The following is a 17,271-nucleotide window of genomic DNA, read 5'->3' on the forward strand; positions in this document are numbered from 1 at the left end:
TGATATGTTATACTAACTTGTGATTTCATTTGCTCTTTCTTCCCGTATCTTGTTCCCCTGTACTCACTGCTGAGTGCTATATACAGCCACAGCACAATAAGAGTAGCCCTTAGTATAGAGACATGACTTTAGTTGTAATAGTTAGCTTTTACTCAGACAGTATTCTATGTAATAGTTAGTTTTGTGTTATGTTTTTATGTGTAAAGATTTTAAAATGATTGTATTAATAAAATTATGTATTTTGATGTGTATAAACTATAACATTAACATATAGGCATAGTCCTGCCTACCAGCCAATCACTAGTAACTAGTTCAGCCAATAGGATGCAGTGAATTAGGTAATCATCCAATAGAAACCAAGTATGGTATATATAGGTACACTGAAGCATTATGCCACAGATCGGACTCCTGACGAAGCTGGCACGCCAGCGAAACGCGTAGAGTGAACTAGCAGCAACCCAGAGTGTGCCCCCCATGCCCCAGAACCCGTGTGGATCAATTTCAAGATCGATCGCGTAACCGGAAGTGACGCGACGGGCCGAACCGGAAGTGACGCGACGCGATCCCGGGAGTGGGGTAGATGGTGTATACTGCTGCTGCGCTTTGATTGTTACGTGTCTATGCACATGGTGCTAATGTAAGTGTGGATTACCACTGTTTTTATTGAATATATCAGTAGTGAACATACAATGTTGCACTAGAGTTGTCTCTGTTTCCATTGAGGGTTCGTTCCACTGGCACCAGGGAGAGTATCCTTAGCAAGACCCCCCTGCAAACCACAGAGCCTTCAGATTGTTCTTCTAATGCTGTATTTTGACTGGGAGAATGTGAGTTTTGAATCTCGATCACCATATACATTGCTACAGGTGTTTTGGACATATTAAGGTGAGTGAAAGGACTTTGAGCACTGCAGAAAAAAGTATCAGGCTGGCGGCAGCGTGCAACAAAAAAACTTTAATGTGGCATATAAGCCCTGATTAAAATGACAAACAGAACAATTCTCTGACGCGTTTCGTCTTCACGACTTTATCAAAGAGTGCTATACGGTAGCCAGAGATATGCCCTAAATAGCCAAAGATTCCCGTTCGAGGTTGGAAATCCCCGCCCCACTATGATGTAATCTATACCACTTAGGAATTATGCAAATATAAAGGGAACGGCTCACATAGCATAATATAGAGGGGTTAACCCTTATGCTGCTGAATAGAATGAGTGAGAACCGATAACTGCAATTGGCAAGGGACAAATGGTGTCAGATAGGGACAATCATCTGGCTGTCAAAGCAAACTGACATATGGAGAACAATACGGAACAATACTTGACAAAACATATACATAAATTAAAAATTTTTTTTTTAAAAAAGGTGATACATTGTGTAATAACACAATCAATACATAAGTACCTAACCTAACATTGTGACTATGTTAATATACTAATAATTAGAAAATATATACATATACAAAATTCCTAAGAAGCTAAAATATACTCATATCACCTATTGTGCACATAATTTAAAAAAAACATGTAACAGATCCTATGTCTATTAAAACAGGAATGTTATGAAGGGACAATTAAGCAGAATCATATAATACATTTCATTTATATAGATGTTCTGGCAGCAGACACTGTAATGGTACTAGAAACCTGGAGTCCTAGAATTTTTATTATTTAAGAAGGATGCTGACCATATATACATTAGGCACTACGCTGGAAGTACTACATATATAATTAGAACATTGTAAATTAGCATAAAGCCCCAACTACAATTAGGGGAATAGATCATCCACATAGTAAATGCATAATGAATCTCACTGATTTATGAACTATCCCTCAGAAGCAAGAATTGAGTGAATAATAGTTTCCGAAAGGGTCCGCTGGGACAGTAACAACGGGAGAAAAAGAGAGAGAGAGAAAATCGACCCTGTCGGGGTCTAAAAGGTTGGAGTCCGGTCTTGACTAAAGGCCGGTAGGTAGGGTTTAGGACCCTTGAGGGGGTGGGGTCGGTGTCGACCTCCGGCAGGCTCGGGAAGGGTGGAGACCCTAGTGTATCCTTGTTTTCGTCCGGGTCTTCTGCCCCGTGGTGTTTGTGATTGTTGGATATGTCAGGGGAGGGGGCCAAGAGAGGAGAAGTTTAGGATATTCTGTCTCCTGGGCGTGTAACGCTTCTAGTCTGAGGGATGGATCTATGTTTACATTCCCTGTGCTCCCTTCTTTGGGGGCACAGGGTTGGGAGTGGAGGAGGGAGGTGGATAGAGGGATCCAGTTGGGCAAGGGAGGGCGGGTTGGAGGGGTGGAGATGGTGGGGGGGGGGAAGGGTGGTCGGGGGGGAGGGGAGGGAGGGGGTGGAGGGCCATAGGGTGGGTGTGAGGGGGGGGGACAGTGCAATTTTCCCCATCATTCTATGCTTCCTCTTTGATCTTTGTAGCTCTCGTGTTGTATGTGTTTTAGTCTTGGTTAAGGGTCTCTGTGGGTAGAGCTTGTCGTATCCGGAGGGATTCAGATGTAGTTGAGATAGACAAGGGTGAGGGGGAATGAGAAGAGAAGGATGGGGTGTGGGGGAGAGAGAGAGAGGGGGGGGTGGACGGGGAGGGAGGGAGAGGGGTACATTGTTCATAGACATACATTTCAAGCATTACGTACATTGCTCATTGGTATCCGCGTATAACTCACAAGTGTCTTTTGGGAGGCTCTTTGGCCTTCCACATGAACCATATTGGATCACTTTTCAGTGCCTTGATCCGGGTTTTGAGAAAGCCTTTAGGGGGGGAAAGGGGGGAGGGGGGAATGGAGCAGGTGGGGTGGAAGGGGGTGGGGGGGGATTAGGAGGGAGGAGGAAACCTGGGGCACTATTTTCCTGTATTCTCTATATGGCCCTATCTCCGGGAGAGCAGTCTAAATGCTCCATAACCAGGTCAAGAAATGGTTTTTTCCCCTTATAAACACAAACTGATTTCAACCTTGCTAACTAACTAAACTTATATGTCTGCTCAGCAACATCTGCGAGTGTTCATAGGATGCTGCAGTCAGGGACGCGAATGTCCTGGAGGGCTGTCCTTCTCCGTGTCAGGCCCCAGAGGACGTGGGCATTTGTCCCGTTGCTTCTCGGGGGCTGAGGCGTCGGCCCCCCCTCAGCCGAGGGGAGGCGAGAGGGTCGGACGCAGACTGCTCCCAGTCCGTTGCTTTGGACTTCCTCGTGTCCCGGCCCCTGTGTAGGTAGTAGTCCTCCGCGGCTCGTCCCGTGGGTAATGGTGCGGTGTCGTCAGGCGGGGATGGGTCCTGCAGGAAGGCCGCATCACCGTCGTCTTCACCTCGCACTTCTGGGGCGCCTCTTAACAACATGAGGCGCTCCGTGGCTCCGGTATGCTGGTGTGCGGGTTTGTTAACGGCTCCGGGCGCCGCCATAACAGGTGAGAAGCGCAGGAGTTGTTTCATTTATCTCTTGTCTGCCTCTGCTCAGCCAGTCTCTCTGAGGCTCTTACTGGCGGGTCTTCTGCGTCTCTGGGCTGGTTTCTGGAGGATTCAGCGGCTCTGTGTGTCAGCAAGGTTAGGCCCAAAGCTTTCACCATTTGCTCCATGTCCTTGGGATAGCGGATCGTGAGGAATTTCCCTTTGTTGTTTATTATTAGCCTGAAGGGGAATCCCCATTTGTACTTAATGCCCTTCTCCCTCAGGAGCAGAGTGAGGGGACGCATTTCTTTCCGCCGGTTGACTGTCATTTTCGACAGGTCATTATAGACCTGGAGTGACTCGCCGCGGAACTGGATTGTTTCTTGCCCTCTGCAGGCTCAAATAAGCTTCTCCTTTGTTGAGTAGCTGTGAAGCCTGATGATCACATCACGTCGGCGGTTCGTGTCTTCCGACCGCGGCCCCAGCGCTCTATCAATCTCCAGGTCTCGCTGGTCCATTTCACCGTTAATGGAGACGAACAGGTCCGTGAGATAGTCTTTTAATTGAACGGGTAGGACCGCTTCCAGGATGCCGCGGATCCTCGGGTTCTGGCGGCGATCCCGGTTTTCTTGGTCCTCCAGCCCATCCCATAGGGAATGGATTTCTCGGCCTGGACGGATTATTTCTTCGTCCGCATCCGATTGGTGTTTCAGGGCCTCTTCCAATCTGTGCTCCAGCGATGTGGTTGTAAGGTCCGGGGGAACACCTCTCTCTAAGGGGGTTCCTCCCGGGATCTTCCTTCTCCTCCGCTTCCCGCGGCGGCTAGTGAACATGTGCATGCGCGCGCACGGCCGAGGACCTTTACGTCCTCCCTCAGGAAGAGTTCCCGCTCCCAGCTGAGGCCGCGCGCGCCTCTCCCGTGCGGCGCACGCGCCTGATGCGCATGCACCGCTCACAAGCTGCACTTCTAGCACAGCTGTGGTAAGTTTCTTCCTACCAATCCCTATCTTCCCTGGGGCCGCTCCCTCGTTACTCCCCCTCTCCCTATTGGTCCTTCCTCCTACTTATACCTTGCTCAGCCATTCATTCTTTGGCTGAGCATAGCTTTGTATGACATGTGTTAACCACGGTCGTGCCTGCCTCAGTTTCTGTCTCTTTATCTCCTTAGGGATCCCTTGTGTACCGAACTGGCCTGGCTGTGGATCCGTTCTGGACTTCTACCCTTGGTTTGTATCCTGACCTCCTGGACTCCCCGACCCCTTTACCTCTGTTTGTGGATTCCGACCTGCCTCCCGGCTCTGGACCCCAGGCTCTCGATACCACCTATCTTCTGGAACCTCCCTTCTCGTCTGGCGAGTATCTTACTTTATCTTATACTCCCAGACGGTTCCAGACAACTATTTTCCAGTTTCCAGGTGTGTCCCCGTAGCTGTCGGTGCAGTTTGTTACCCATCTCACCTCAGTTTCGGGATCCCTCCTTGTCCGTGGTGAGCACAGCGTAACAGTGGTCCGCTCTTGGAGGCCTTGTACAGTGGCGACACACTTTATTCTCACTCGGCTAGTCCCGTGAATTTGGGTATACTCCGGTGTATTGAGGTTTGTGATCGTTTTCTGCCTGAGTGTATAGCGTTATTTTCCCGGCAGGGATTGAAGCATTTTATTCCGGCTGGCTGCAATACTGCAATGCCGTGTAAAAACACATGGGGGCGCTTGTGAGCTGTTCTCTTTGAAGCCGTCCCCTATAATGAATTGTAATGCAGTATATATACTGTATATATATATATACTGTATAACAACAGCCCCTATAACCCCTAACATACAGTACTGTACACATACAGTACTGTATATGCACATACATAAATGATACTATGGGCCGGCGGGGGCGAGATGTGTTTGCAGCAGAGAGAGATCCGCTGCTCTCTCTCTGCGCAAACATCGGCACATTAAAAATTATTTTAAATACATTTTCATTTATAGTGTAGATGTGCAGGGGGTCTTGGGAGCTGAACCGCACTGGTTTCAGGTCCGGGGACCCCCTGCTTCCCGAGATACAGACCCCTTTATGAAGTGCCGGTATCTCCTATGCGTTTAAAGGTCCCGATCACGTGATCGCGGCCTGTTAAACCAAGCAGAGGGATACCGGCACCCCCAAAAGGGGCCTGTATCTCGGGGGGCAGGGGGTCCCCGGACCTGAAACCACAGCGGTTCTGCTCCGGAGACCCTCTTAAAAGCTGGATTAGATGTGTTTTAAATTATTTTGTGTATGCTGCTATGCTTTATTGTGAGTTTAAAGTATTTTAAAATTAGATAGATGTATTCCTTGGTATTGTATTGTGTGTTTGAGGAAGGTCAGGGATAGGCTTGGTTGTAAAGGTTGTATTTTTGTCGGTACTTATATTTTTTCAAAGGCTTAATTGTTCTGCTCTAGGCGTGAATTTGTTAATGGTTTCATTGTTCGGGATGTAGTGTGAATTGTTTCGGGATGTAAATAATGATTGCTAATTGATTTTTGTTTACTTGGTTGATTAATTTGCAAAATGTATATGGTGCATAGATATTTAGGCATCATTTATATTGGAATGTAAGTTGTTTAAATGGCTTTTCAGAGGTTTAGTGATGATTTAGATTGAGAGATCAGTTATGAATATTAAAGGAAATTGATTTTAATTTAGTGTGTATGTATGGAGAAGTGTTTGGTTGTAGGACAGTATGCTTTTGATAACCCTTCTACATTTATTTGTATATTGGTTCATCGTGTGTATATATATATACTGTGTATATATATATATATACTGTGTGTATATATATATATATATATATATATATATATATATACAGTATATATATATATATATATATATATATACAGTACCGCCACACTTTATTCTCGCTCGGCTAGTCCCACGAATTCGGGTATACCCGGGTGTATTCAGGTTTCTGATCGTTTTCTGCCGGAGTGTATTGCGTTATTTTCCAGGCAGGGATTTAAGCATTTTATTCCGGCTGGTTGCAATACTGCAATGCCGTGTAAATACACATGGGGGCGCTTGCGAGCTGTTCTCTTTGAAGCCGTCCCCTATAATGAATTGTAATGCAGTATATATACTGTATATATATATATACTGTATAACAACAACCCCTATAAGCCCTAACATACAGTACTGTATATGCACATACATAAATGATACTACTGTATGGGCGGCGGGGGCGAGATGTGTTTGCAGCAGAGAGAGATCCGCTGCTCTCTCTCTGCGCAAACATCGGCACATTAAAAATTATTTTAAATACATTTTTATTGATAGTGTAGATGTGCAGGGGGTCTCCGGTCTGGGGACCCCCTGCTCCCCGAGATACAGCCCCCTTTAGGGGGTGCCGGTATCCCTCTGCTTGGTTTAAAGGGCCCGACCACGTGATCGCGGCCTGTAAACCAAGCAGAGCAGAGGGATACCGGCACCCCCTAAAGGGGCCTGTATCTCGGGGAGCAGGGGGTCCCTAGACCTGAAACCAGTGCGGTTCTGCTCTGGAGACCCTCTGCACATGTACAGTATCAATAAAACACATACAGTATACAGTATAAATAAACACTCGTTCTTTACCTTAGCGGCTATGCGGTTCAGCTCCGGAGACCCCCTGCACATCTACACTATCAATAAAAATGTATTTAAAATAATTTTTAATGTGCCGATGTTTGCGCAGAGAGAGAGCAGCGGATCTCTCTCTGCTGCAAACACATCTCGCCCCCGCCGCCCATACAGTAGTATCATTTATGTATGTGCATATACAGTACTGTATGTGTACAGTACTGTATGTTATGGCTTATAGGGGTTGTTGTTATACAGTATATATATATATAGTATATATATATATACTGTGTATATACAGTACTGTATATATATATACTGCATTACAATTCATGAATTTATAACATCTGGTGGACACGCGAAGCATTGCAGCCTATTAAATCCTAATCATTATCATTTAACAGATCAGGCCCCCGTCAGCCAGGCATGAACCGTGGCTGGGAAGGCAAACGCAACGCGGCTTGTCAGAGGTGAGGAGCGGCGCATTCCAGGTATCTGCCAGGTACAAACTGGGCATTTGCTCGAATAAAGTGTGTCGCAGCAGTATATATCTATATATATATATATATATATATATATATATATATATATAGTTGCATGATGAAGCCACTGTACAAATTCATGGGTGAAGGGTGGGTATCGGGCTTGTGTGGCTTGACCCCTTAATCACCTTTGCGGTTATTATCCGATAAGGTGGTTTAAGGGGTTAATTGATATCTGAATGTACTTGCAATGTATTGGCTTGGTATTGGCTATGTCTTGTGTGGGCAAGAGAAGGAAGGCGCTGGCGACGGACACTTCGTATTGATGAGGTCAGTAGTACTTTATTTATTTGTATATGCTAGTTAATGTTTTTAATAATGGACAATTAATCTATTATCCATATCTGGATAATAGTTATTTTGCACATTATTGTACTGTAGGTGTTGGGGGGGAGGGTGTATGTATTGAATGTATAGGCCAGGTTTATTTTTTTTACATTCAGGGTTGGTTCCGTGGTTCTGCGTGGGACCTCTGGAGACCACCTGTGGGTATCCTCGGGTATCAGGCTGGTGGTTCCACGGGTGACACATGCGGGGATGATGATGTGTGGTCCCACTTCTGTGGGGGCACCGCGGACCCGTAGTCTGCGGGGATGACGATGTGTGGTCCCACTTCTGTGGGGGCACCGCCGACCCGTAGGTGCGGGGATGATGATGTGTGGTCCCACTTCTGTGGGGGCACCGCGGACCCGTAGTGAGCACCCGTGAGTTCCCCAGACCCCCGAGGGAACCACCCGAGGCCCCGCAGACACCTGTGGGTCTGACCCGGGGCTCCCAGACATCCTTGGGCCTACCGTGGGGACCCAATTGTGGTCCACGGTGACCCAAGGAGACCACCTGGGGGCCATGGTGCTGGCAGGATCCACCAGCAGGCCTCCAGAACCTGTGTAAAAAGGGCTGCTGGTAAACTGTAGGTCTGTCCAGGTGCCCTGCCAGCCCACCGGGGACTCGCGTGGGGCTGCGTTATGAACCCTGTATGTAAAAGAATAAATCTTGTATTTATGGGGGGGCACAGGGGGTGGGTAATGTATTTAATAAATATAATGCTGTTTATTGTGGGTCATTGTACTGTTTTTATTGTGGGTACTGGGGGTGGGGGGGGGGGTGTTTCCCCAACGGTATGTGGGTAGGCCTCCCTTGTGGGTACTGACTGGGTGGTTAGGCCTCATGGGGGGGGGGGGGGGGTAGTGTGGGAGGGTATGTAGGCATCCCGAGTGGTGGGTGAGGGTGGGTTAACCCCTTAATGACTGTAGCGGTTAATAACCGCTATGGTGATTAAGGGGTTAGGAGACATTACTTTGGATGTTTTAATTTTTGTGTCTGTTTTGCAGAAGCGGAGGGGCCATGGCCAGGATGGGGGGGGGGGTAACGGTATGTGGGTAGGGGGTGAGGGTGGTTAGACCTCACAGTATGCACATTGGGTCCCCCCTCCCCACATTTACATAAACTGCACTCACAGCAATGCAGGCAGGGAGGGAGATTTAACAGAAACATTAGGGGGGAGGGGGCTTTAAATCTCTCTGCCTTCAGTGTAATCTGTTTAAAGCCCCCTCCCCCCTAATGTTTCTGTTAAATCTCTCTGCCTTCAGTGTAATCTGTTTAACAGAAACATTAGGGGGGAGGGGGCTTTAAATCTCTCTGCCTTCAGTGTAATCTGTTTAACAGAAACATTAGGGGGGAGGGGGCTTTAGGCCTTTACATCTCTCTCCCTTCAGTGTAATCTGTTTAACAGAAACATTAGGGGGGAGGGGGCTTTAGGCCTTTACATCTCTCTGCCTTCAGTGTAATCTGTTTAACAGAAACATTAGGGGGGAGGGGGCTTTAAACAGATTACACTGAAGGCAGGGAGATACAGGGGATGTACTGTACTGTATGTTGTTTATTGCAATGCTTCAATGTGTGTATAATGTATAATTTTTTTACAATTAGATAGATGTAATCCTTGGTATTGTAAGGGTTAGCTTTGGTTTTAAATTGTGTTTTCTGGTTGGTACTTACAGTATATATTGATTTTTGTTTACTTGATTGGTTAAAATAGTTGACGTATTTGAATTTACTGGTACAGTAGCTTGCAATGATATTGTTAACATTCATTTGCAGAATGTATATGGTGCATAGATTTTATGCATCATTTATACAATGTAAATGCAATGTACTGTGTGGATTGGAATGTTATGTTTTATATTGTAAGATCAGTTAGGATTATTAAATGGATTATTATTATTGTCTGTATGGAGAAGCGTTATTTGTAGGACAGTATGATTTTGATAACCATTCTACATGTACTGTATTTGTATATTGGTTCATCATGTGTGTGTATATACTGTGTGTATATATATATATATACACACCGCTTCTTTGATGTTTGTCTCCAGTGATCTTTGGAGCTTAGCGTGGAGCTCCTCGAGGAACTCCTTCGTTATCCTCCCGTCTGGCGAGGGGGGAGTCTCAGCGGGGCTTGCCGGGCTTATGAGGCCTTGTGTGCCTCGTGCACCAGATGGCTGGGCGCCATCTTGCCGCCTGCCTCCCGCCTCAGCGGATTGTTTAGCGGGGGTGAAGTACTTGCCAACCCCTTGGGACTGGTGGCTTTTCCCCCTGTTTGACATCCCTGTGGTTTTAGGGAGTGAATATATGCCTTTTGGGGTTTTTTCAGTCGGGTGAAATGGCTCAAATTCACTGATTATACAGAGGGGTCTCCGGAGCTCTCCCTCTACCCGTCCGCCCTGGATGACGTCATCGGCACGCCCCCCCGTTCTGTTCTTTATTTTAACTAGAGACATAATGAGCCTGGTAGAAGGAAGTGTATAATTTGAGAAGTGAGGCCACAGCAAAAATAAATGGTAAAGGCAGCATCACAGCAATAGTTAAGTTCTGAGAAGTGCAGTCTGGGACAGATAATATCCTCCTTTCCAGCGTTGTTCAAATACAGGAATCAGAGCCAATCGGTGTTGTCCACTTCTTCACTTCTTTTGAACTTAATTTTTAAACCCATTGGTAGGGACACTCCATCTGGTGAGTTGCTTCCAGGTGGTCTGGTCCAGGTGGTAACAGCCGTTGTCTGACTTGCAAACATTTAAATTTAAAGACTATAAAAGAGATGAGAAAGTTAAGAAAATTGGACATTAGGGGTTCTGATGTAAACAGCACTAAGATCTAAGATGCTATTTTGGCAGGGTCTTGTCAGCCATTTTGTCTTGTTTGCTATAAGTTTTGTTTGTCATTCATTTTGTTATACAGTAAGCTTTGTCTGTCTTCCATGTTGTAATGTGCTGATTTCTGTGAAGCAAGCAAGCTTGTGTTTTAATGTGAGAAGCAGAGTTTGGAATGTTACGCTCCCAGCCAATAACCTTGGATTCAACCAGCTGCAAAGGATAGGGAGTGATGAGAGCTCGAAGGAGTATAAGGGAAGATAAAAAAGCCAGAAAATAATGAGGGACCTTGTGGAGTTTGAGATAAGCACAGTTTCTCACATTGTAACCCTGAAAGCAAGTATCAATAATAATGTAGAGGAAAAGTTTCTGAAGCTGGTATAATGATTTTTGCTGATTTACATATATTCATTTTGTTTCTTTATTATACAACTATCTGATATACCGGGCGTTGAAGGGCAGGGGGCATGGAGTGGAAGGGGGGGGGGGCAAAGGGCAGGGAGGGGGGGCAAAGGGCAGGGGGGGCAAAGGGCAAGGAGGGGGGGGGCAAAGGGCAGGGAGGGGGGGGACTCAATCCCCCCCCCACACACACACACAATCCCCCCCCACACACACACAATCCCCCCCCCCCCACACACACACACACAATCCCCCCCCCCACACACACACACAATCCCCCCCCCACACACACAATCCCCCCCCCCCACACACACACACAATCCCCCCCCCCCACACACACACAATCCCCCCCCCCACACACACAACCCCCCCCACACAAAATCACACAATCCCCACACTCAATCCCCCCCACACACAATCCCCCCACCCACACACACACTCAATCCCCCCCACCCCCCACACACACACTCAATCCCCCCACACACACACTCAATCACTGCCCCCCCCACCACCATCACCACCACCAACACCACCAACACACACACACTTAATCAGTCCACAATTTCACCTGGGGGGGCGACATGATCCGATCCCCCAACCCCCCATGCTGCTGAAAACGGGAAGCAGACAGGAAGAGAAGGAGGGCTTGTCTGTGTGCAGAGAAGCCCCGCCCCCTCTGCAAGACACAGACATAGAAGCAGCAGCACGGATCTTCTGGCCCCGCCCCCTCTGCAAGACACAGACATAGAAGCAGCAGCAGCATGGATGTTCTGGCCCCGCCCCCTCTGCAAGACACAGACATAGAAGCAGCAGCACGGATGTTCTGGCCCCGCCCCCTCTGCAAGACACAGACATAGAAGCAGCAGCACGGATCTTCTGGCCCCGCCCCCTCTGCAAGACACAGACATAGAAGCAGCAGCAGCACGGATCTTCTGGCCCCGCCCCCTCTGCAAGACACAGACATAGAAGCAGCAGCACGGATCTTCTGGCCCCGCCCCCTCTGCAAGACACAGACATAGAAGCAGCAGCACGGAGCGCCCCCAGGTTTCCCTGCAAGCTGCTCGCGCCCCCCCTACATAATCGTGCGCCCCCCAAGCTAATGTATGTAACACCCCCCCCCCCCCCTACCTAGTGTGTGTGTGTGTGTGTGTGTGTGTGTGGCCCGTCACTCCGCCTCAGGCCAATGAGAGGTGTGCGGGGGCGGGCGGCCCAAGGGACCAATGAGATTTCCCCTAGGGACACCGGACATCCAGACAGGCATACAGTGCTTTCACTAATATAGTATAAGATTACGTTATTTTTATGATGCACAAGCCACCTCAAAGGGGCGTATGCTTTAGTTTTTAGGGTAAAACTGTATCTTATACCATATTACCTGTTAGAGCTTTTTTTTATAGAAGCTTTCTCCTGTGTGCACCTGAATAAACTCATTTGATAACTGAATGCTTGTTGTAACATTTTTACAGCTTTCACAGAGGGAATACAAGTCTGAAAGAGGAAGTTTCAGATTTAACTGACCAGATCAGTGAAAAGAATGACAAGCTTCACGAGTTAAAGAAAAATTAGAAGTGCAAGAAGCACTGGAGAATGCTGCAAAGAGAACATGTGTCTCTAGAGCAACGCACACAAGCAGTGCACAGCGAGCTACAAGATCTGCATACACAACTACAGAAGGCTGAGGAGAAGCCACAAACTCTGAGAAACCCAACTCTTGTGGGGAAAAAGGGATGAGAAAACATATGCTTGGGAGGCGAGAGGGAGAAAGGGATCAGAGGCGCTTCATATATCTGGGGAGTAGGAGGAGACGGGGATCAAAGAGGTGTGATGCTTCAGGAGGTGGGTAAGAAGGGTCCAGAAAAGTCTGATGTTTGAGGAGTGGGCTGTGGGAGAAATGGACCGGAGAAGCCTGGTTCTTTGGGACAGCATTCCATATTCTCTGATGTTTTGGAATGTCGTCATTTGCGACATGATGTATGATGACATGAGTTAAGGTTGTGTGTAACTTTAAAATTTCTAGACTGTGAAGGTTTGCTTAAAAACCTTAACTACACTTTAACAACAATTTAATATTTATATATTTAAGACTAGGCTAACACATACAGCTGTGTTGGGTTATGGCTTAATCACCCCACAAGATAGCTGAGATAAGCCACTCGCACCAGGAACTGTTATCTAAATAGGTTATTGTTTTACTGACCAATAAATACCTAGATACACCAAAAACGCAGACATGCACTGGTAACCATCAAAGTCATATATAACTATATAACACTAATTATACAACTATATGCTACTGTGGTGATTGTTGGTGCTCCTCTGGAGGTACAAATTAATTATATAAACCAGAAAAGGTCATACACAGATGATGTGACTAGAAACCTCAAAAAGTCAAGGCACACAAGGTGTATCTCAAAATATAAAATCATTTATTACATGGCACAATACAAATAAGCAAAACAATCCATAGCCAACCACAATAAAGACCTAGGCCAGTTTGATTTTACATAGAAGACTCTTGGTGTACCTTTTTATTAAATATTGAATATTTTAATGGTACTATTGGGTTGGTAGGAGCAGCCTGGCAAGGACATTAAAGGTTAAACCCGCTGGTTGCCCCTAACCCATCAAGAAGGCTGTCTATGTTGTAAGCTTATGAGGCCATTTTATTGCAGCCAAAAATAGCTAACACTCTGTATATTATGTGCCCCTATAAAAGACAGTTTATTTCCCTATGTGCATTGTACCATTGGGATTTTTAAAACTCCATTATGTGGTGAATTTGTAATCTACTCAGCCCGGCCAGCACACACTTGAGGTCTGGGCCATAAACTAATTTGTGTTAGGTGAGGTGATTGGGAACACTATGGAAGTGGGGAGGGCCTGGACTCAGATCGGGAGAGCATGTACATCAAAAGCGGAGCAACTGTTCATCCCTGACTGAGGTGTCTATCTCTGCAGGAGATATCAGGCTGAAACTGGGAACCGTGGCCTGGGTCCTAATCCCGCTGGCTCGTTCCCCATTGGTCAGTTTAAATTTACCAACCTCCTCTGTGGGCTGTCCTACAGAACTGTTACCTCCCACAGCCCTGACTGGTGCATCTCAGACGAGGACTTCCGTGACAATTATGATAGTATCAAATTAACTGCCTTTTATATTACTGTGGTATTGCTATTCTACCAGTAGAACCCAACCCTACTCTAAACAAAAAAAGCGTTGTACATGTGAAAGGTTTGTCCCGTGTGAATCATCTGGTGTCTGAGGAGGCTTCTTTTATCACTGTATTGTTACTCACGCTCATTACATCTGAAGGGTTTCTCCCCTGTGTGAATCCTCTGTTGTCTAGAGAGGCCACTCTTATCAATGAATTGTTTCTCACACTCACACAAGGGAAAACATTTTCACGTGTTCAATCATCTGGTGTATGAGATACTCCTTCCATGAAAAGCTTTCCCCACATGCCGTACATCTGAAAGGTTTGTGTAAGGTTTCTCCCCTTTGTGAATCTTCTGGTGCCTGGAGAGGCTGCTCTTATCAATGAATTGTTGTTCACACTCTGAACATGTGAAAAGTTTGTCCCCTGTATGAATCATCTGGTGTTTGAGGAGGCTTCTCTGATCACTGAATTTTTTCTCACACTCTGTACATGTGTAAGGTTTGTCTCCTGTGTGAATCTTTTGGTGTGTGAAGAGATGGTCCTTCCGTGAAAACCTAATTCCACACACTGTACATGCGTAAGGTTTCTCCCCTGTGTGAATCTTCTGGTGTATGACGAGATGGTCCTTCCGTGAAAAGATTTTCCCACACTCTGTACATGTGTAAGGTTTCTCCCCTGTATGAATCCTCTGGTGTGTGAGGAGGCTTCTCCCATCACTGAATTGTTTCTCACAGTCTGTACATGTGAATGGTTTCTCCCCTGTATGAATAATCTGGTGTTTGAGGAGGCTTCTCTTATCAATAAATTTTTTCTCACAGTCTGTACATGTGAAAGGTTTTTCCCCTGTATGAATCATCTGGTGTCTGAGGAGGCTTTTCTTATCCCTGAATTGTTTCTCACACTCTGTGCATGTGAAAGGTTTCTCCCCTGTATGAATCATCTGGTGTCTGAGGAGATGGCGCTTGCGTGAAACCCTTTTCCCACACTCTGTACAAGTGTAAGGTTTCTCCCCTGTGTGAATCCTCCAATGCGTGAGGAGATTGTTCTTCCATGAAAAGCTTTTCCCACATTCTGAACATGTGTAAGGTTTTTCCCCTGTATGAATCCTCTGGTGTGTAAGGAGGCTACTCTCAACACTGAATTGTTTCTCACACTCTGTACATCTGTAAGGTTTCTCCCCTGTATGAATCATCTGGTGTGTAAGGAGGCTACTCTCAACACTGAATTGTTTCTCACACTCTGTACATGTGTAAGGTTTCTCCCCTGGGTGAGATTTCTCCCCTGTGTGAATCTTTTGGTGTCTGAGGAGACGACCCTTCTGTGAAAACCTTATTCCACACTCCGTACATGTGTAAGGTTTCTCCCCTGTGTGAATCCTCTGGTGTGTGAGGAGATTGTCCTTCCGTGAAAAGCTTTTCCCACACTCTGAACATGTGTAAGGTTTCTTCCCTGTATGAATCCTTTGGTGTTTGAGGAGGCCTCTCTTATAAATGAATTGTTTCTCACACACTGTACATGTGTAAGGTTTATCCCCTGTGTGAATCCTCTGGTGTGATTGGAGTTTCCCCGTCAATGAAAAATTTGTTCCACAGTCGTTACAGGTAAAGGGTTGCTTGCTAGGGTGGACACAAAGGGGTGTCATCAAGTCCCTATTCAGCGAGAAGCTTTTCCCACACTTACACACAAAAAGCTGTGCACTGCAGCTCCTTTGTGAATCTGTCATGTAACCTTTGCTTGACCCATACTTTGAGTCAGTCTGTGCTGTGAGCTGTACAAGGCCTGTAAATTCACCATCATGTGGCACTGGTTCATTGCATATGTCCAACATGTGGTATGAATCATTGGTTTTTGGCACTTCAGGGTTGCAGGAAGTGAACCAACTTCTGGACATGTAAGAACTCCAGTTCTGCTCCTCATTCAGGCTGTTCTCTAACAAAAGGAAACAAAAAAGACAGAACTCAAATGTTTCCAATCTGTAAAGGAAATTACTAATAAAAAATACTATGCAGAATTGACTTGATCACTACTTAATTAACAAAATGTTCTGTTTACTCTATACATGGCTTTAAAATTGTGGCCCCTGGATATCCAAAAACACCAATGACTTTGGTGGTGATCCCCAAAGGCCTGCAATATTTCTGGCAGTTCACAGTCAATTAATTTAGATAGATACATAATATGTATTCTTTACTGTACTGATTATATACACGTGCATTTACAGCCTCCAAATCAGAATTAACATTACAATTGTACATGAGAAGTTAAGTTAAAGACAACCTGGTCTATCATACTAGTGAGTTAATGATATCAACCAAACCAGACAGAAATATATAGTGTAAAAGATAGGTGAGAAGAATACATGGGCATCTAAACTCGGCCCAATTGCTCCATTTTGTGTCTTACATACCATAGTGGATGAGATTGGAGAAAAAAAAGACATACATATCAAGTTTAACCTATGCTAAATTTAAACAACAGATAGTTTATCCTATATTTATATTTAACATATATATTTATCCAGAGGAAGGCAAACATAAAACCCAAGTGAGGAAACCCATAAAACCCATAAGAGGAAAAAAAAAAATTCTTCCTGACTAAATAAACGCAATTAGATTTCTACCTGGATCAACATACTTTCTAAAAGATGTCCAACTTTTTTTTAAAGATATCTATTGTACCTGCCATGAGGCTCCGTGGGTAATTGTCACGGTAACTTGTGAAGGGTTATAATATACACAAATATCACTGGGTTGAATTGAACACGACGAAGATATGATAAATTAAGTTTATTCCTTAAAAAAGGTGAACACACAAGATTGCACAAACTACATACAGAATATAGCACTTACATGGGATGGGGCAATGAAGCAATCAGGTACAGGATTGGCAATTCATCAAGGCAATTAACCCTTTCTCTCTCGGCCTGATCCCAGTGTATGTGGTTGATGCATACACTGTACAGGTACAAACACCAATAATTGTACCCATATACATTTCTATCAAATAGAACATAGTTTGCCCTGGGGCAGGGGAATAAAAATACATTAATTCCCTCTAA

General features: G+C 45.6%; 1 protein-coding gene across 10 annotated transcripts in view; it reads right to left on the minus strand.

The window, feature by feature from the left end:
• Positions 1-13,463: 13,463 nt before the first annotated feature.
• The window catches only part of LOC142472489 (uncharacterized), a 377,773-nt gene continuing 373,965 nt past the window's right edge, over positions 13,464-17,271 (minus strand). For all 10 annotated transcript variants that reach the window (XM_075579536.1, XM_075579535.1, XM_075579537.1 and 7 more), the window contains one exon: positions 13,464-16,142. In XM_075579536.1, coding sequence (XP_075435651.1) covers positions 14,470-16,142 — 1,673 coding nt within the window. In that variant the 3' untranslated portion in view covers positions 13,464-14,469. The remainder of the gene's footprint in view (positions 16,143-17,271) is intronic.

Source organism: Ascaphus truei, chromosome 22, assembly GCF_040206685.1.
Source record: "Ascaphus truei isolate aAscTru1 chromosome 22, aAscTru1.hap1, whole genome shotgun sequence".
NCBI classification, from domain to species: domain Eukaryota; kingdom Metazoa; phylum Chordata; class Amphibia; order Anura; family Ascaphidae; genus Ascaphus; species Ascaphus truei.